Source organism: Rhopalosiphum padi, chromosome 3 (assembly GCF_020882245.1).
Source record: "Rhopalosiphum padi isolate XX-2018 chromosome 3, ASM2088224v1, whole genome shotgun sequence".
Taxonomy (NCBI): Eukaryota; Metazoa; Arthropoda; class Insecta; order Hemiptera; family Aphididae; genus Rhopalosiphum; species Rhopalosiphum padi.
Genome location: NC_083599.1, coordinates 47,699,612 through 47,721,776, shown reverse-complemented (window position 1 = coordinate 47,721,776; position 22,165 = coordinate 47,699,612). Strand labels below are relative to the sequence as shown.

At 25.8% G+C, this 22,165-nt stretch overlaps 1 protein-coding gene and 1 long non-coding RNA gene across 3 annotated transcripts; both read right to left on the bottom strand.

Moving 5' to 3' along the window:
* Positions 1-8,131: 8,131 nt before the first annotated feature.
* On the bottom strand, positions 8,132-19,745 carry LOC132926387 (U3 small nucleolar RNA-associated protein 6 homolog). 2 transcript variants are annotated; one of them, XM_060990738.1, is made up of 11 exons: positions 19,060-19,745; positions 18,493-18,681; positions 18,274-18,400; positions 18,065-18,217; positions 11,195-11,559; positions 10,978-11,109; positions 10,694-10,916; positions 10,407-10,631; positions 8,963-9,236; positions 8,755-8,902; positions 8,132-8,696 (listed from the first exon to the last, which is right to left on the bottom strand). In XM_060990738.1, the coding sequence occupies exons 2-11, from the start codon at positions 18,564-18,566 to the stop codon at positions 8,645-8,647; spliced, it is 1,773 nt and encodes a 590-aa protein (XP_060846721.1). In that variant the 5' UTR covers positions 18,567-18,681; positions 19,060-19,745; the 3' UTR covers positions 8,132-8,644. The 2 variants fall into 2 exon arrangements, with proteins under 2 accessions (XP_060846721.1, XP_060846722.1); XM_060990739.1 differs by lacking the exon at positions 19,060-19,745 and having other exon boundaries at positions 18,274-18,366; positions 18,493-18,644.
* Positions 14,475-18,056, bottom strand: LOC132926388 (uncharacterized). Its single transcript, XR_009661428.1, has 3 exons — positions 16,207-18,056; positions 15,969-16,124; positions 14,475-15,856 (listed from the first exon to the last, which is right to left on the bottom strand). It is a non-coding gene; the product is annotated as an uncharacterized LOC132926388 (long non-coding RNA).
* Positions 19,746-22,165: the final 2,420 nt, after the last annotated feature.

The window sequence follows — 22,165 nt, the reverse complement described above, 5'->3', positions numbered from 1 at the left end:
ATTAACGAGAAAGGATGAATTCCACGTTGATGGAAGAGGAAACCATAATATACAAATGTTAGGGCACCACCGAAAGGTTTGCAACTCTGTAATAATTATGATTAAGTTAATCCTCATTCATTATTTTAGTGTTGTGTGCGTGTGGGGAAGGGGGAGGGGTATTTGGGTGTGCTCTCCAAATTCGAAATCAGTACCTCATTTATTTATACTGTTTATATGGTTAACTATAATTTATATTTTATATTAGGTACCTAAAAAATTATATATTTTTTTATTATTATTTAAAAAGATAATGGACCCCTACTGAACATGTTCATATGAAGGAGTTCATGAGTTTAGTAGTTTAGTTAGATTTAGTTTGTATAATTAAATAAATAATAATACAACATAAAACTAAAACTATACAACTTATGACTTATGTAGTATATAGTATAGCCTTATTATAACATTTATTTACTAAATAAATGTATGATTATTGAATGGATAGTAGTGGATCTCCACTCAAGGCAAAGTTGGTCATTGTGTAATTTATAATCGCAATTCATAAGAGTATGAATCCCAATCTGAAATAGAAGGCTCAGCAACTCAATTTTATTCATTACATTTTTACATGTTTTACTGTTTTTGTTGCAGTGCTGTATTTGTATGCGTTGTATGTACTACTTTCCTACCACAGTGAATTAAAATTAATGTCGATTTGTGAATGTGACGATAATCTGGGTCTCAGGAATAAGGTGCCATAAAACAATGGTACAATATACACACTATACATAATATGTCAATATAAAAGGTGGCTGCAAAAAAATGAAGGCTAACCTGTTTTATTTGAAAATAATTTTATTTGAGTGACTTATATTATTTAAGTTTTAATATGTTTAAAATAATAAACAATACATAATAATTAATTTGTTTTATTCTTGTTAGTCAATTATATTATAGGCTATATGGTTAAGAATTAGATATAAGTATTATGAAAATTAAAGAACGTAAAAAAATTATAATTTGGTTTCAACATAGGTAGATATTTCATGGAATTTTTAAGGAAGCAAGAATAATCTAAGGTAAAACTAAAATAGTCATTTTGTTACAACCTTGAATCTGAACTCCATTAAAAACTCAATTTATTACATTTATTACACCCAACTCAAAATCTATAACGATTCCCTTAGGTTTAAGGGGAGTTTCATATATTTCAAACAAATGCTAAAAAAAGATTAATAACATTTCATGATAATATGATATATTGCATTATCCAATTTATCTGGAAGAAAAGCATAAACACACGTCTTAACATTTCCTTCTAATTCTACTCGTATAATGTATAATTGAGCAAATATACTGGAACATTTAAATGTGCATCAATAAACCATATATTTTATAAAGATAAAAAAGAAAGACCTCCATTTATAGTGAAAATTCAATGTTCATTTCTGTTGTCATAAATTACAACTCGACTACTATTCTACTTTGACTCACCGGCCACCGCCCATTGTAGTTTTCCATTTTCTGCCTTCTGGTAATAAAAAAAAAAAGGGTTTTTGGGCTTGTCAGGAACATATTTATGCTGGGCACATCTTATCGTTTGCTATAAAGCTTCAGAACATTCAGAACTTCCCAATTTTGAACAAACTATCCCTAAAATTAAACATCAGTATATAAAATATTTTATTATAGAATAAATAATTTTATTACTTACTTACTATTACATACATGTACGATTGATATTTGTTAAAAGAAAAAAATTTCTGTGAAAAAATTTTTTGTTACAATTGTCAATTGTGCACTGCTTCATATCAGTTTTTGCGTTGTTAACGATACATAATATTGTGTCATCAATTATTTTATAGTTTTACATAGTATTTATTTAGTATTTATATACACTATGGTGTTATTATTTTATTAGTATAAGGTACTACTAGTACAGTCTTCAACTATTACCTACTATTAGTATATACTAATAATTATTAACTAGTTTTTGACGTTTCAGTTCTGCACTTCAGTCTGTGATGCGACCATAATATTATATAATTATAATTTATATATTAGTTATTAATTAATTATATAATATTATGATCGACAAAAAAATAAACACGAATCAGTGATTAATGATTATAAAATAAATTAATAATAATATAGTCAATAACATGAATATAAATATACCTACCTTATGTACGCCTTGACGTACGCATTACGTGCATGAGACTTCCATTTTAACAAAATAATTGTCAATTGGAAAACCCAATATAGGTAAGTACCTACATAAAATTAAATCTATCGGCGGCTTCTAGAAGCAAATTGGATCGGATTCAATTATTAGTGCTTTGGGTGGTCATCTTTTCGATCGGTACAGTTTTATTTAAAATTTACAACTATAAGAACTCTATATTATTTTATCAAACGATCGAGTAACAACTCTGGTTTATCTTTACTTCCAAAAAAACAACCAACTAAAGACGATTGTAATAAACTATAATTGCTAATAAAACATACCTACACTGAACTACTGAAGACTATAAAAATACTAAAATTTGTCAAACAAAAACTAGTTCTAATTTGACTGCGCTAATATGTTAAAATATTTTATTACAAATTATTTTATTATATTTTGACACATAAATGTCAAAAAAATATCGTATACAATTATAAAAATAAAACTTTATCTTAATTTTTAACATATTTATGAAAACATAGTAATTTAATAAATATTAATAATAGCATTTATAAGTTAGTAATTTATTTTACTTTCAGACTTCACTACTTCAGTATTACCTACCTATGGTAAGTTGATATAATTTTTTATAATCTTGCATTTATGATATTATTAATATTTATAATTATTACAATAATATGTATTCATATACCATATTATATCTACTTGTATAAATTAAACTTTAATAACATGTTTCTGTAAATATCGTAAAACAATAAAAATTAGTTCATAATATAAAATAGATAATAGTTTAAAATAAATCAAAAATGTCATTTCGTAAGGTACAATTGGTAATAATTAAATAATATAATACACACAATTTTAAGTCAAGTGAATATTTTTTTTTCATAAACAAATACTGAATACACAATGATATATTATATTAAAATTAAATTTCAATGATAAATTTTATCGTTTATAATTTATTAAATATTAAAATCGCTTAATTTATAGAATACGTGGCACTTTGTATTACATTATTAAACTTTTTTTTTAACACAAACAATAATTGTATAAAAAAATTATAAAAAATGATTTAAATATTTTTATAATTTTGACATATTTTATATTATATTTTTTTATACTGTTTTTGTTTATTTTTACGATAAATAATAACATTTTCAAAATATAGGTATGTTGTCATGTTGATTTATTTTAAGATATTATGTAATTATAATATGAAAATTGTTTCACGGTAGGTACTTACAGTAATGTGTATTTGTGTATTAATCCAGAAGTTAAAAACAATAATAGTTCATTTTCATTACTTTGTTTATATCATTCTAAAAGCCATTTGGTGCTTAATCTAATGAAATAAATAAATAAATAATATATTATGATATAAATATTAATATGCATTATTATAATAACTAAATACTAATAATAGATATAACAAAATCAATGTTTTGGGAAAAATTATATCAACCTACTCGTAATAAAATAATAATAAAATAAAAAAGCTAACTTAAAAAAAAATCCTGTAGTGACTTACACTTAGTATAGGTACTAGGTAATGATTAAATCTTTAAAATACGTAATAATATAATATGAAAAAGTATAAAATTCCATTTAGTAATAATTAAGAACCACTTACAATTATCGTTCTTAAAAGTACTTGAAGTTTTGTTTGGCTATTTTGCGTATATAAGCCAACTATCCAATCTGCTTGCGAATTCTTTAACTTCAGTATAACCTACCTACGGTAAGTTGATATAATTTTTTCAGAACATATAATTTAATGTATAATATTTTTAGTATTTATAGTTATTATAATATTCTGTATTCATGCCATATTATATCAATTTTTATAACTTAAAATTTAATATCATCTTTTAGTAAATACCGTAAAACAGTAAAAATAGGTTCATAGTATAAAATAGATAATATTTTAAAATGAATCGAAAATGTCATTGCGTATATTTAGTAAAATTCGTTATAATATAATACACACCATTTTAAGTTACCATGAATAATTTTTTTTTCATATACCTACAAATACGTAATGATATTATATCATATTGAAATCAAATTTTAATGATGAATTTTATCGTTTATAAAATCGCTTAATTCATAGAAAACGTATCATCCACTTTGTATTACATTTTTAACACAAACAATAGTTGTATAAAAAAAATAGAAAAAAATTTATAAACAAAAAATTAAATTGGTCACCCTTCCATTTGCGTAGCAAAAAACCGCTGGCTGAGCCGAAGGAAACTTGAGAGAATCCCACGACCGCCAGAGGTTATCCATTAGGTGATAATGGTGTAAAGAAAAGTATTATTTAAATGAATACATTTATTATTATAATGGTGTAAATGTGTAATAATTTGTATATTTTTATAATTTTGACATATTTTATATTATATTTTTTTATATTGTTTTTGTTTATTTTTAATAATAAATAATATTTTCAGAATATGTTAATTCATTTTAATGTATTATGTAATTATAATATGAACATTGTTTTACGGTAGGTATTTCCAGTAAGGTCAATCAACAATAATTCAGACATCCATTAGGCAGTGGCGGATTTAAGGGTTCAAATAAAGTCGGAAAATCCATAAGAGAGGTCTCGTACTTTTATCGGTAACAAACTTACTCTCACTTTACAAAATCGCTCGCTTTGATTGTTAATAATCTGTCATTATAAGCACCTACTCAATGACGAAATAGGTAGATACACTGCGGGACACCTACAACTGCACTATAGCAGTCAGCAGAGCGGTTATTACCTGCTAGGTATCCATGGTATCCATTTTTTTTTTTATTAAATTTAATTATTTTAAGTTTATCATATTAATAATATGTAGAAGTAGATGCCAGGTGGTATATATAATAATCTTAAATAAACAGTTAAATAAGTTTTTAATAGATAACTATTTAAGTAATAAGGGACCGCTAGTCGCTACACCAGCATTTGTTTTCTCTGTCTATTTCCCATCGGCCATCACATAATATAGGAACAAAAATTCCGTATTTCAACGATTACCGGATTACGACTCTTTTTTGTTCAGTTTAGGGCAAAAGCACCTATAATTTTTTTTATAAAGAAGAGTAGGTATTTCCTGTGAATTTACCGGATAGATTATAAATTTTTACAATTTTGAATAAATTATTAATGGTTAAAAATAATCGAAATTATTTTAAATTAAAACATGCTTATATTTATAAAAAATGTAAATGTAAATATTAAAAATCTATCCGGTCTATGCACAAGAAATAATCTTCTTTATATAATACCTATATAATGGGTATTTTTGCCTGTTTGCCTTAAACTGAACCAGAGACTGGGCAGAAAGTCGTAAATCGTAATCGTGGAAATCGTGGTATCTTTGTTTCTATATTATGTGGGAGACATAGGCGGAGATCGGTGGGTGGAGGGCTTACGGGGGCTTAGCCCACTCAAAATAAATAATTTTAAATTAAAGCCCCCTTAAAAATATTAAACAAACAATACCGTAATTTTGTACAGTTTGTAGAATTTTTATCATTATTTTATATTCTTATATCCACAATTATATAAATGTACCTAGTGTCCGGCTGACCTAGTACATTACATACATACTATTTACCAATTTATTATTTACGGTAACATACCGAATAATTAAGACATTATTATTGGTGATGTTGAAGATATTAAAAAGAATATTTCACCTCAAGTATTTTCTAATCTTTATAAAATGATACAACTTGCTTGTTCTGCTACGTGTGAAAGAAGTTTTTCTGCTATGAGGAAAATAAAAACATGGCTAAGAACATCTATACATAAAAAAAAATGTAATGAATTTTCAATATAATATATTGAAAAAGATAAGACTAAAGCTTTACGTAATGAAGCTATTTTAAATACTTTTAACAAAAAATGTCATAAAATAATAATAAATTAAGTTAAAAATGGTATTATTAATTATTTTTTTTTTATGTTTGTAATTATTTAAGTTATTATGATAACGAGAACAATTTTTATGAGTGATTTAATGTAAAAACTAGTTTGTTGGGGGTGTGGGTCTGTTTGGCATCAAATATTTGAGCCCCCCTCAATATTTCACAGGATCTCCGCCTATGGTGGGAGATATAGACTGAGAAAACAAATGCTGATGTAGCGGGCCCCTTAACTTTGGCTATAAGGAATATAAACTAATGTTAAATTGTAAACAAATAGGTTTTAAAATCAAGACTTAAGTATTAAGTTTTATAGCTGATAAGAATTTATTTATTACTAGTTGAACTAAAAACTTTCATTAAATACATAATATAATATAATAGTAATTTTTATGGATACAATTTAAAAAAATACTCTAGCTTTTTTTAAGATAATATTTATGAAATTTTACTTCAATTTATGTTGAAAATAGTTTTCTCAGTAAAGTTTGAAGCTAATAATAAATTTTCCAATTACAGGTACCTATGATGTTTTTACAGTAATTTAAAAATATTGAAAATACATTGTTAAAAATGTTTAATCTACCAGATTGAAAAATGATATAAATAAAACAATATGATTTTAGATTATCTTAAAGTCTATTTACCAATACAGAGGTTAATAATTCTTAAGAATTGTTTTTCAATGATAAATCATTGAATACAAATATAACACCTTTTTAAATAACGTTTATTTAAATATTTACAATCTATACTATAATATGTACAATAACTAAATGTGAGGGGGGATGATGGTGATTAGGCGGGGAAAAGCGTAACTTACAGTAGTGCTAGCCTATTCTTTACATGAATGTGAGTTTAATAATTATAAATTATTTAGTAGGTCTCTGGACCATTTCCGGTTTAGGTGTCTGGTTGTTGCCTGGAAGTGTTTTAATGTGCAGTTTGAATATAAGTTGGTTTGGGTGGCCTTGCATTTTGGAGTGGAGTCTTTGGTAGTAGGTGGCTGCAGTCTTGTTAATGGGTGGAACTTATAGGTCTTCATGTAGGACAACGTTTGTGACGAACCACGTGGCTTTGGTGACCATACGGAGGATGATGGATTGGAACGCTTGAATTATTCTGAGATTTGAGGGTTTAGCGGTGCCCCAGAGGGCGATGCCGTAGGACCAGATCGGTTGAAGGAGACTTTTGTAAAGAAGTAAATGGTTGGACATGCTCATGTTGGATTTAAGGAGAGGACGAATCAGGTGTAGACGAGAGTTAAGTTGTTTCCCGTTCTGCTTTTGAGGTGGGGTCGAGTTACATAACACCTATAATTTATTAGTTGTTAACATGACCTAGATAAATAAGTTATTAAACGTATAAATTATAAGTTAATCAAATACTATACCAGTATCACTCAAGTTTTTCAATAATACTATAATTTAATTCGATTATTATGTATAATTAATTTAATATTTTTCATAATATTTATACATATAACAAATACCGTGGTCAATGATAACAAGGTATACAATATATAACTCAGTATTCAGTACATATTTTTCAATTTTGTTTGCGGGACCTTAAACCGGCTTGGCTGTATAAATTTCTCTGACTTTTTAAATATTAACACCTATTTTGAATACCATTTTTAAATCGATTGATATTTTTCAGGTCATTTTTATTCTATCAACTTGTATTCTAAATCCAAAATTTCCCGAGTAAGATTTATATTATATTTATATACTTATATATTATATATACATATATATATATATATATATATATATATAAACAAAATCTGTTAAATTTAAATTTTGATTTTTGTTTTTTAAATTGCACAAATTTTCTCAAAAACCAGGTAAATAATTTTTAAATATAATTCCTTAAAAAGTAATATTACTCAAGGCATATTTAAAATTCTAATAAAGTAATTTAAATTAATAATAGTCAAACTTAACGCATTTATTTAAATGTTCTTTTTATTAAGTGCCATTGCCTGTGATGATAATTTTATTGGTCAATTAATTATAATAATTAAAATAATAAACATAAAATATTAATCAATTATTTTAATTTTTCCGAAACTAGTTGTGCTTAAAACATAATCCTAATAGTCAGATAAGATTTCACAGTTGGATGAAAAATCTAAGTTTTTTCATGTAAATAATGGGAAATTAGTTTTGATTACATAAAACACTGTTATTATGATCAATAGTAACCACAGATATGTATGTTATACATGTATAATATAATAGCACCGTTGTGTTACGTTAACCACATAAACTATAATCATACATTTACATTTTTTTCTTTATATTTTGTAAATAAAATAATTATGATGTATGTCTTAATCATAAATGCTATACACTCAAATTACATTATACTTAATGATAGGTATAATATTAAAAAAGAAATAAATATATTGTGTATATAATTACTTAAAAAATAAATAAAAATAATCATTAATAATAAACAGACTTTAACTTAACACTACATATCACAGACATAAAAAGGAAGTACACAAATTACTATTAAAAACATAATATTTTTGTAACTATAAAATTATTCGTCATCATCAATAACAATAACTCCTTCATCTTTAGGATCTTCTTCCCTAAAAAATAAAACAAAATGTAAGTATATAATTTATGTTTAACAGCAATTAAACATACATGAATTCTTCTTTAAGTTTTTCAAATTCTTCTGCCATACCACTCCTTAAATTTGGTTCCAAACACAGTAATGATGCCTTATAAATTTCTTTCACTAATTTACGAGATCCGTATATGTATTCAAATCGAATGCAGTCAGACCATACTCCTGTAAAACCATTTTAAAATCAATTTAAAAAATACCATTTGAAAATTAAAGCTATCTCACCAATGTCTTTATGACCAAAAACATTGCATACATCATTATACAATTTTCTGATAGTTTTTAATTTGGTAATTCCAGAGTTTTGAGTGAGTTCAAATGAAATCATGGTTGTATACAACTGTTTGCACTCTGGTTTTATGTCTCTAAGTTCAATGAACAATTCACGAGTTGAAAGTATACCATTATGAACTACACTCCATTCCAAATATTCAGGCCTGATTACAAAATTTACTTCTGGGTATGGAAAATGTGAGCCTTCGTGATATAATTGTTGGAGCTAAAAAATGAATAAATATTGTTATAAAGAAACAATAAAATATTGATAGAGAGAAAATAATGTTTATTGCAGAGGTTCCCAAACTTTTTTTCCCTTTAGACCACGTACCAATTTTTTCAATTTTTGTAGAACTCTACATTCAATTTTTACAAATTAATGTAACGGTATTTTTTATAGCTTATATGAAGTTACTTACTTGAATAAGGTTTACTATATAGTAAACATTTTATAATAATGACAATATTTAATTATTTAAATGATAGGAAATGCAACTTAAATGTAATAACATAAAATTTTTTTATAATTTTAATGGGTGTTTAATCTGATGCTTTGATATTAAATGTTGTTACGTTTAAATTGTAGCATATATTTTTTTCGTAAAAATTACAATGAACGCGTTTTTTATTTAATAAGTCGTGGATCTCCACTATTTATACCTCATGCACCTCCAATTTTTTTATTTGGTAACATGGACTCCTTGCAAACAACAATAGATAGTAGATACCAAGGGATCAATATAGACCACTTTAGGAACCTCTGGTTTATAGTATAATTATAGAAGACTCATGGGCAAGTATTAAATATTGTCTACTATGAGAAGATATATGCTATTTGAATCAAAAATATATATACACTGCAAAGAATACCTAAGAAATAAAAAATATTGAGTTCACTGTTACTTATTGAAATGTATTTATTAGTTAAGATTTAATTTTATAATATTTAATCATTTCATTTTGAACAAAATATCAAAAGAAAATGACTGCAACTATTATAGGAAAATAAAAAAGTTAATTGTCAGTCTAAGAAATTTTAAAAGAAAAGTTAAATATTGTTAAGTTTAGGTTAATTGTCTAGGACATTAATAAAATATTATAATTCAAATGCATGTGATCATAATAACAATAATTCAATGTAGTATCAAATAAGAATACAGAATAAATGTAAGAATAAAATACAGACATATGATGTGGACAAAGTTTAATTTAGGGTTAGAATGCGGCTAGGTAACATGTTAAATGTTTTAATTTTTTTATACATAATTATGTTGGTCAACAAAGTCTTAAAACATTATTTAGGTACATCAAGTATCGAAAGGCTAACTTTAAATACTAGAGTTTCAATTAATTGTTTTTGTAAAGATATACTAATACTTATTAGTTATTTTACCAATTTTGGATGAGTATTCCCCATATATAAAATTAGGATTTCCCATAAAGGCATCGATTTGTTTGTCAAAGCCCGAACACCAGCTTGAAAGGCTTCAATGCCCATTTCGAGACTGTCATAGTTTAAATAATATGATATTAAATTTATCCAAAGTTCTACACTATCTTGAATCACTTCAACTGCTTTTCTCAGAATCATATGGCAGTCTTTATTCGTATTTTTAGCCTAAATAAAAATAAATAAACGCATTATTTATAAATAAAAATTTTTAATTTATGAAATCGTACCCAATATGTATAATATTCAGCTTTGAGTAATGCTTTATTATCATGAGCTTCTTGAAAGGCTCGTTCCATTGTTTCATTCATAAAATTTCTTATTGTTTCTTTTTTCATGCGATAAGATCTCCTAATTTCTATAACATGATCAATATAAAAGTTCCATAGCTTATGTTTATTTTTTAGTGGTAAATTTTCTTTCAATCCGTCTTCATAGGTTTTAATACAGTTTCTGTAAAAAAAGATGTTAGTATTATGAAAAAATGTATGTATTAAAATGTTTGTATACTGACCTAATACCACTAATATAATTTTTGTCATAGTGTAATTGCTCAGTCTCCTGATGATAGATAAAACCATCAATATGAATTTTTGCTAATTTTTGCCACATTAGTTCACTATGCCTATACTTTTTAACCATATCTCTACATATATATATATATATAAATATATATAAAAAAATATATTTATTGAAATTTACAATATATTTTATTTAAAACTAATCAATACCTGACAACATTGCATTGCAATTCTCTAACTGCACTTAATTGTATTGCTCTGTCCAATAATATAAAATGAAATTCAATATCACCTTCAAAACGTTTTATGAGATTTCTATATTTTTCAATGGCAATTGGAAGTGAAGCACCTGCAGTCTTTTCTAAATGCTGTACTTCTACCCAGAACTCTTCTACATATAGATTTTTACAATTACTGTGATATTTTAATCCTTCTGCAAAATATTTTCTAGCTGATTCAACATCATTTCTATCATCAAATTCATATGTTGCTGCAGTTATATAAACTTCAGGATCACTATGATATCTTGACATAAGGGTATCTAACATGTTGCTACATTTAGTGATAAATAATGTCTGAAATCAAGATTTAATAATAGTTAAATTAATATTTCATAGTTAAACAAATTAATTTGAATTCAGTAATGAAATGGAAAAAAACTATGGAATGCTAACTATGTGTATTTCAATAATTATTTAAAAATTAAAATATTTAAAACCTTAAAACAGTAATTAGCTATAATGTATAAAATGATTATTAATTTATCATCAACATTAAAATATTAGTTATTATTATTAAAGAAAAAAATTATTTAATCCAAGATTATTCTAAAATAATTTTATATTATTTATTATCTATTGTTATATTTGGAAATAGTTAAACATGATACATATACAGAAAGATGTATCTACACTAACTTTAATTACCTTATTTAATTTATTACTTACAGAAAAACCAACTATGAAATATTATTAACACATATCTGTGATAAAAAAAATATGTGTAGCCGTGTTTTTCTAAGAGTTTATTCTAATTTTAATGGACAATATTAACAAGAGTGAAGCGATATTATTACAAGCATATAATCCCAGACGAAAATACTTGTTTACATTTTTTAAATTGAATAACTGTAATCCAACAACATTATTGTACTTAAATAAAAAAATGTTGTCAAATGTGGTAGTATATTAAAAGGATATTCTAAGAAAATTAGGATAAAAGATTCAGTTTATTAAAACTGTTAAATAAAATTTGAAAACACGAATACATGAAAACTTGTATTTTGATTTTCAAATGAGTACAAATAGTACTACTTCACATTGTCTATTGATAAGACCGACGGTTCAAACTTCAAAATAAACCACGATTATAAAGAAATATTTCTTAAAAATAATAAAAAAAATAGTTTTTTATAATCGTGAAATAAACTGATCACGGTTCATTCCATAAGAAATATATGGGTAGAAAAAATTGATTTTTTTGTGTATTTGTACTTTTTTTTTCTTAAAGCGTTAACTATTAAAAACATGTTTTTTACGAGTGTATACACATATACCGACCAAAAATATATTAAAAATTATTTGTATTGACGAAAAAATGGTTTGGCTTCATATAGATGGTCGGTAATATTATATTATCACCTAGGAGTCCACATATTATTTTATTATCTATATCTGTGGCTATGACATCGGGCAATTCGGCATGTCGAAATACTTATAATAAATATGACTGCAATAATACTAAATAATAATAATAATACTATCCGTTCTGAACGTATTCATGGAGTAATTAACAAATCTTAATTTATTCCATGATAATAAGACGTAGCAGGCTAGAATTTTTATCGGCTAAATCTAAAAGTATTTACAGTTTACACAGAATAACATTTTTAATTTTTTAGTATTTAGTAATTAGTATTTACTATTTAGCCATGGCATTAAGGTACTAATAATAAGTACAATGAGTAGCGATAACAGTTAACGTCAAGACTCAAGACAAACGTGTCACAAGGTTGCTGTCATACTTAAGTATTTAGTCATGAGACAATTTATTCTATAATAAATTTGATAAAAAAAAAAAAAAATTAAAAACGATATTTCACAGAAAATGTTCGTAACTATATTGCATAAAAATTTGGAGTTTTAATTATCACTACAGTCTGAGTTGTTCTATTCCGCGCTAAACACAGTTTTTGCTATATTTTTCATGTGTTGTCTCCGCCTTACTAACATACATGATACATCATAGCAAATTTGCGTTTAAATTTAAAGGTAAGAATACTGTCTGTATAGGAAATGTCGTATGCTTTTATTAATATTATCATTTTAAAGTTGTAATATTTTATATAGCTATAACGCACTTTAAAATAATAATATCATTAATATCAATAAAATCATATGAAATTTGCTAGATAATATTCTTGCCTTTAAATTTGATAATAGGTAAGTTTACTCTACTATTAAAGCTAACATCACAAAATATGTTATGCTGAACACAAATTTGTTATGATCTACATTAGTAAGACAGAGTCAATACACAGGAGTATAACATCCTCTTATTAGTGAATTAGATGTTATCTGGTATCGTATCACAATTTTTTTCACAGTATCTAGTTATAAAAATAATGTATTTTATAGTAAAATTAAAAAAAAAAACCAATGTTAAGCATAATGTAGACGATTCAATTATCATTTTAGTATAAATATTAAATACAGGAACAATTTAAAACAACGATTCTGCTTCTTCTGTGATCCATGGTAAAGCAAATTAAATATTTACTATGTTAAGATATTAGCAAACCATTGGTATGAATATTCACAAATCTCAGCAAAATTTGGTGAATGGAACTTTAAAGTTGTTAAAATAAATTAAAGAGATGGTCAGTAATTAAATACAATTGTTAGACAATTTATTAATAATGTTAATACAATACTAGAGTCTCAGGAGGATATTGAAAACAAAAATTATGATTTATTAATAAAAACTAATTTACCAAAATTAAGAATTAAAAAAAATATATATGTTGAGATCTATTAGTGATTCATACCTATTTAACATCCAAAGTAGAAGTATATAATGTTGTAATAAACAGTAGTTATAAGTGTAAACAAAAGGTTTAATTTATTTTTACTTTTACTTTAAATCTTTTAGCACATTAGTTCTAAACTTTAAAATTAAGTTTTTGTCAATCTTGCTTTAAAACTCAAAAGTTTGACCAAAGTATTACACCTGAAAATCTAAAGTCAAAACCATTAAGTTTTTCCATTAATTGAGAAAGTATTTAAACAATCAGTATCTGAGTCATACCAAACAACAACAACACAGCTTGATAATGATGAAAATGAAGACAATAATGACAATTAAATCAAAGCCAGAGTTTGTACTTCATTATAATTAGGGCTCGGATTTTAAAGCATAATAAATAACAAAAAAAGCATAACATTTTTTAAAAAAAGCAAAAATGAAGCATATTTATTTTTAAATAAAGCAAAAAAAAAACACGACTAAAAATTAACACGAATTAGGTTATAATTTTATAAAACTGAATAAAAACTAAAATCTACAAACTATATGCAATAGTCGATAAGCTATCGACCCATAAGCTATCTGTAGATCGATAATCTATACATTTCAATCATTACATTTAATGACGTTTCGCACTAATGGTACGGTCACGGTCATTATTGCGGGTTTTCACATTTCTTATTAAGTAAATAAACACTTTTATATAATAATTTATTACGGGTTTTGACATTTCTTATAAATTATATGAACATTTTTTTAATTACTATAGCGTAACAAACAAATAAAAATTACACAGCTAGAATAACTGAAGAAAGCAATAAAAAAGCATTTATATTAAAAAAAGCAAAAATAAATTTGTTTATTTCAAATCAGATTAACGTGAAACGAATTATGTATAAAAATTAGATTTTTATCTTAAATATATAAAAAGAAGCATTTGCTTTAAAATCCGAGCCCTAATTATAATCATGCACAACGTATGCTGTTTGTTGCTTTAATGGATTTAAAAAGTATATACTACTATGATGCATATAGCAAATTAACTTTGGCTTACTAGTATCTTCTTACCTTTCCATTAACGCAAGTATCAGCTTTTAATTTATACAGGAGTTAAAAAATACTAAGATTAAAAAGATTATAGAGATTTTATTTTAGGTTTCATGCAGTCTTTTTCAGTTCTTAAAAATATTAAAATACAACTTAAAAGTACTACAAGTGAATTAAAGCTTGACACATTTATGCTTATGGTAGTAAAGAAAAATTTCCTTAGTAGCTTAGATATAGGTGAGATAATTGATGATATAGATAAAAATAGTAATTAATTAACAGAGGAAATATAGTATATACTAATTCAATTATTTAATTAATTAAAATAATGTCTAGTAAAGCATTCATAATTAATTTGCAAGCTAATCGTTTTAGCTTCATATTTTATTTTAAACAGTCAAAATTTTTATACAATTTGTTTTAACATTTGTTTTTATTTAATGATAAATATTATTATATGTGTACTGTACATGCATGACATTTTAGTTGCACTTAGTAAAAAAGCTGATATTTTTTTCATTATGATTTTAAATTGATTTTTTTTAGATGCTTAACAAATATGGTTATTAACTATGAGAAATGTCTGTAAATGTTAAAAATAAAAAAGTTATGCACTTGTATGTTATACGTGTAATATATTAAATAATAAATAAGAAAAATATGATTATTATAATATATTGGGTGAGCTTGTTACACAGAAATTTCCCGGCCCGAATTGTTTAGTCAATCTGCCGCTGATCGGATGCATCATATTTACGTTCCAGAGCTGACCAATAGATCCTAAATACCTACTACCATATTCTATAAAAAAAAATATAAAATTTGTATCATTAATTAATAAGATCTAAAAATTCTTTAACAAAAAATTAAAATTAAAAATAATTTTGTTGACAATTTTATTTGGTATATTTACCAATTTTTCTCACTTATTTTGGTGTTTTTAGGTGTATATTAAAGTGATAAAACATACACTTTTAGTTCTATAACTTCAGAGCCCTGGACTAATCAATAACTTCTTTAATCTCCTTTGAATTTTCATACACTTCTTGATTTCTGTCTATAGTTTATGCTATATTGTGGAATACTGTATATGTAATTATTGTCATACCAGATTTTTAATGTAGTGAAAGAATTATTAAATGCGCTGTTACCTCTCTCAAATCTATAAAATATATTATCTGTATTTCTTAAAACTTTTGAATCATGGATACTTTCTGACTAGTTTGAATTAACTGCATAATTATATAGATCAGTTAAAATACAATAAAACTGATTAATCACCCCAAACTGGTAATCGTCTTAACTTGGTGCACTATATATGGTTTTGCCCACACATTATTGTTAAATTTATTAAATAATTTTTGTTTCTTCGTGCTCATTAAATGTGTTATTATTAGAGTCCCATTGATACATCCAGCCACCGAAGGTAACCCCCCCTCATTTTACTAAAAAAATATATTTTACAATGATGTAGTATTGACTGAACATTTTATAGTTACACTAAACACATGCGTTACAACATTAAGTTATTAACTACTCTTTAAATGCATCTATTGACAGAAGATGTAGATATGCTATGATAGCATCTATCATGTATTGCTGAGCACCATTATTAAACTAATTTAAAGTAGTTAGGAGTTGATGATTCGCGGATATTGCTTTATTCTTATTAGTGGTTCGAATCAAATAAATACCAATTTTTTTTAAAATTAAATTCTTACATTTTTGATAATCTAAAACACATGAAATTAGAGCTCATGCAAATAATTATACTTTTTATGCACTAACAAATTTTGCACATAAATTCATAGGAAAATCAATTTTTGAGAAAGCTAATCCTATTGAAACTGCATACTCTTAGTTAAAATATGTAAGTACATAAAAATCCAGTCTCTACTAATAAGAAAGTAGTTGATCGTCACAAATAAATAGCACAGTCAATTTATTCTTATATGTATTACAAAATTCTTATGGACATATTTGAAAATATTAATAAAATTTGTTTTGTGGAATAGAACATGGACTTTAAAATGAAAAGTGGTAAATTTTTACTGTGGAATAAAAATATAGATGAAAAGTGAAAATTCAGTAGGTGTAAAGGGTACATTTTATACTGACTAATTGAGAGCATATTATAATACACTGGACAACAACAATTTTGAGAATCATACTGTAAACCAATCAGAAAGTTTTGTACATTTCAACACTAAGGCCTAAATAAAACCCATTGAAATGTTAAGGTGTCATGTAAAGGTTAAATACAGAATAAATAAGAGATGCTACTAACATTTTAGAAATACACTTAAAAGAAGTATGGTGTTGATGTACAATCTTACTAATATATCTGATTTGTTATTAAACGATATAAAAGTTGTTTCAAACTGACTGGATATATATTTTTCTACAAAAAAATTATGAGTATTATTATTTGTAATATAGTATAATATTTAGGTAGAATAGTGGGCATAATATTATACAGGTTGCATATTAGTGTAAGTACATATTCCAAGATAGGTATCATATTAGACTATTATTTTTTATCATATTAAATGAGTACCAATTATTTAGATAACTAATAATTAATATTCACATGACTTTAAGTACTGTATGCAATATGTATGATAATATTGTTACCTTATCATATCTTATATTTTAATAATTAATTATTTTTACAGGAATGCGAGGAATGAAGAACTAAAATCCTTAAGCTATTGTAAATAATAGTATTATCTTGTATTGCATATACGCAAGACATTAATCAAAATATAAGTTATTGAATTGTCATCATATTTATCTTTATATACAGTCCAACATTCTAAAATATATTGTTGATAATCAGGGGAAGATTTAATTTTAATAGTCATCATTCATCATAAATTTAAACTAAAATTATTATATAAAGTAGACTTTAAAGACTTTTCAATACCTAGTCTTTATGGGCAACCAAAAACATATTCCATCTTGTTTATGAAAATTTAAAACCATAAATATTGTAATTTGTTCACTTACATTATTTGAGCAAAATTCAATATATTCTGTTAATGAAGTTCTTTCAACGGGAAACAGTAGAAACATATTGTTGTATAATTCATTTATACGATTTGATAAAATTGTAAGTATTTCAGTGTTAATATACTCTGTGTCATTTTCTTTCATTTCTTGCTATAAGATAAAAATAATAATAATAATTGTAATAAAATCATTTTTTATAATCTTACGTCAATTTTAAGTTGACACGTATCCAGCATATTTAATTCAACTTTTATTTGTTTTGACAATTCTTCTCTGGTGGCCAACCCAAGTGCGATTTTCTGGTTAAGTGATTTACGATCATCATTAAGCTTTCTTATATGTAAGAATAAAGTAAAGAAAATTATCTAAGTCTATATTTTAGGTAATTAATAAAATACAACTAGGTTTAAAAAAAGTATGCTTACATTAATTCGTCCCATTTCATTATGCTGTAAGTTTTCATGAAATGGATTTCGGATTCCACTTCGTCAGTCGACATGATGATTTTTTTTATCCACTGGCCAAGACACAAAAAAGACACCTCAATAATTTGGGCGGAATGTACAAAAGAATTGAACAAAAATTGAATGATTCCAAAAAATTGCAGTACCTATCTACAATATATAATTTCAACATAAGATCAAAATTGACTATGTCAGATATCAAACCGTTATGCAACATTTGTAGTCTTATTCTAACTAAATGGGTAGTGACTAGTGGTAATTTAATTGGGCAGTATGAAATAAAATAATCATAACTCATAAGTATCCATCATATACAATATTATAAAATATAAAAATTATAAAATAGTAAACAGACAAATATTTATTGATGTTAGATTTAAAAATCAGTTTTATTACTCAATTGACATTTCATTGGGCAGTATTAAACATCGGGATCTTAATTAGGCAATCGGGAAAAATCATTAGAATAAGGCATGCAAGATGCACAGCGTTTGAAAAAAATAATCAAATCGTTACCGATGCACTTACCTCACCGCTGTAATCAGATAACTTCCGAGTGATTTAGCCGTTTGGTCTTTGGTCCTAAACGCGTTGACATTCGACACCACACCACGGTCTACTTCATATAAACTTGAATCACGGACGTATATATTATATTTATATATACGTCCGTGCCTTTAATATTTAAATCGTGTTTGTGATCGATAAGGTTCTGTAATGTGTTATGTTTTATCTCCTATTGATGATAAGCACTCGAGCCGTATATCCCATTGCTCGTATTCTATAATTCGTGATCGAATAGAATAGTCGGCGGTCAGCGCATCGTACGACACAAAATATCGATAGCGATCGACGAGAAAATGATAATTATTATTGCTGTTTGGATTCTGGTACTGTGATCCTTTAGTCTTGTGTTTACATTGTATACTTAACGCGTTTTGAAGTTTTGATCACATAGTTATTGAGCATTTTATTTTATAATTTATAAAATCCATTCTGTTTTAAGATTTTTGAATGTTTTAATCATCATAATATTATTAATAATTATCATGATAAATGATAATACAGTTGCGGCGGCACCACCACAGTCGCCACGGCCCACGACCGTCAACGACCTCTCTCCGATTACTAATTGGCCATCCAGTCAGTTGTGGTCTAGTCACTTTGAGTCGCTACGCTCTACGTTCCACGATTACGAAGAGGATCGCAGACTGCTGTTAACAGAGTATCAGAGTATATGTAAAGTTGTTCTCGTTGTAATTGAAATTAGGTCGTCCAAGTAATGTGTCGTAATAACAATTTGTAAGCATAGATCCGAAATCTCTTGATCGTTTTAGTCCTAGCAAGTTCACAACGAGCGCTGCAATGACGGTCGAATTTTTCTCGATCAAGGCGTCCCGTAGACTGAAATGCACGTACTAATATAATATTGTTTTGCTCCAAGTAGTCCCGAATTTCCGATTGATCCAATGCCTCGTCGGTATTCGGTAAACCGGGTAAAAACTGAAAAATCAGATCGAAATATCGAATCACCGGAACAGTGGTTTCCGTGCGTCGCTAGCACTCCTGACGGTGAACGATTCGATCGCCGAACAAAAAAGTTTGTTTGTAAGTGTCGCTGCTGTCGAGTGCTGACTAAATTTTTACAGCTCTTTTAAAACGCGCCAAATACAAATAATACAATCATAGCAAAACGCCTATACCTAACCTATACCTATACACATCATTATACTGATTATAATAACTATCACATTATGTACCTATATAATGTTATACTAATACTATAATACGATTAATACGGTAGTCTATAGATTATAGGCAATATGATTCGCATTTCCCGTGTTAACTGTTAAATATTGTATAGGTAGATGCTGTATAATAATTATTTAAATTAATAAAATTTTACAATGATATTAAGGTGTTTTTAGTCACTGTAAATGTAATAAGACTCACGTTTTAAATTATAAATACAGAGCTAGCCGTCATGTTTTCCCTATTCACCATAAGTCAACAAGTCAAAACATAATTATGTAATACAATTATACAAGTAATACAACTATGGCTCACGAAGTCACGAATAATATACATTGGTACTTGCACAGTTCACTCTTATAGCTTGTAAAATGTAATGCCTATCGATTAAGTAATAAGTATAAATTTTGCTTTGTGCCTATATATATTATATTGAAAAAATAAACTGATATATTATATTATATATATATTATAATTGACATTATACAATTTTCACAATTTCTTTTTATTCGGCACTTCTAAAGATAGTCAATAATGATTTATAACAAATTTATTTTTAAATAAAATAATTATTTAATATGACACGCAAATTAATAAACAAATATAACAGTTAAAATATCACCTGATTTTTTTTTTGTTGAACCTAATATTTATGATAAACAACAATATTCAAAATTCAAGGAATAAACATTAGCAGGAAATAAAATAGTTCGAAAATATTTTTTTTTGAAACCATATAATCATGTAATTCAAAACAATAGCTATTTAGTGTATGATATTTATTACTTATAAATTATAACTTTATGTGTACCTAATTGTAATTGATTGAATTGATTCAATGTCTGTACTGTATTATACACGGACATACAGTAATAGACATTATAGTAAATACATTTTTTTTGCATTTTGTATAGGTAACATTATACTATGACTGAGTGACTACTGACTATGAACTTGACAATTTTGGTGTTGATAAGATCATGGGTGAACTAGACCAATATATTTGATTTGTTGCACTGTGTGTCTGTGTTTATACTAATAATAATTTCAAATGCATATTACAACTACATTATATTTCAATATGAGTAAAACAGTTACAACTTAAGAAAATAAAATTGTCACTATTATTTTGATATGGTTTTCCTGTCCCTGTCTAGTAAAATTGTACCTAACCATTTAAATTACTATCTGTTTTAGGATGTGGTTCATTCTCTTGATTACTCACAAATCGTGCAATTACAATTATTTGTAATCAGTCGAGGACTTTTTAAATCAAATTGATTGGAACTAAAACTACTAAATGTAGAACAGCTTTGAGCTTACTGTACATACTTTTTATTATCACTTGTAAACAATGTTTAAAGTGAATAAAAAACAATTTATATCAATATATCATTTCCAACATAAAAAAATAAAAAGGAAATCAATTTTGAATTTTGAGTTCACATTATTTTGAAATTTATAAATTAAAAAAAAAATACTCTGATTATCATTAAATATTTCATTTGTTAAAACAAAATCATATAATGCATTATTTTATTAGTGCACAAATTAGAAATTATCGCTTGTTTTTGAAAAAATCGTTTCTTCTTAATATTGATTAATATACATAGCTTAGATAGATTTGTTTATTAAATCTCCTTTCCTTATAGAAATAATAACAATTTAACCATATACGTACTACAAAATGTACACGCCTACACAATAAACTTTTCTAAAAAATCAAAAAAAATCTCTATCGATCTTTATACTTATACTATATATATACGTTAATATATTAATATTTATCTTCTTAAAGATTTAATTCTATCAAACTTATCACAATTTTTAAAATGTTTAATTTAATTTACTACTCTATTATAAGCATTATTGTAATTATTGT

What these genes read in the sequence shown, in the direction of transcription:
- LOC132926387 (XM_060990738.1), bottom strand. Translation starts at nt 18,566, where the DNA reads ATGTCGACTGACGAAGTGGAATCCGAAATCCATTTCATGAAAACTTAC. An exon ending in TTGAATTTTGCTCAAATAAT is followed by an intron (nt 11,560 to 18,064) that starts GTAAGTGAACAA and finishes TCTTGATTTCAG; the next exon opens with ACATTATTTATCACTAAATG. An exon ending in TTTTGGTCATAAAGACATTG is followed by an intron (nt 8,903 to 8,962) that starts GTGAGATAGCTT and finishes ATGGTTTTACAG; the next exon opens with GAGTATGGTCTGACTGCATT.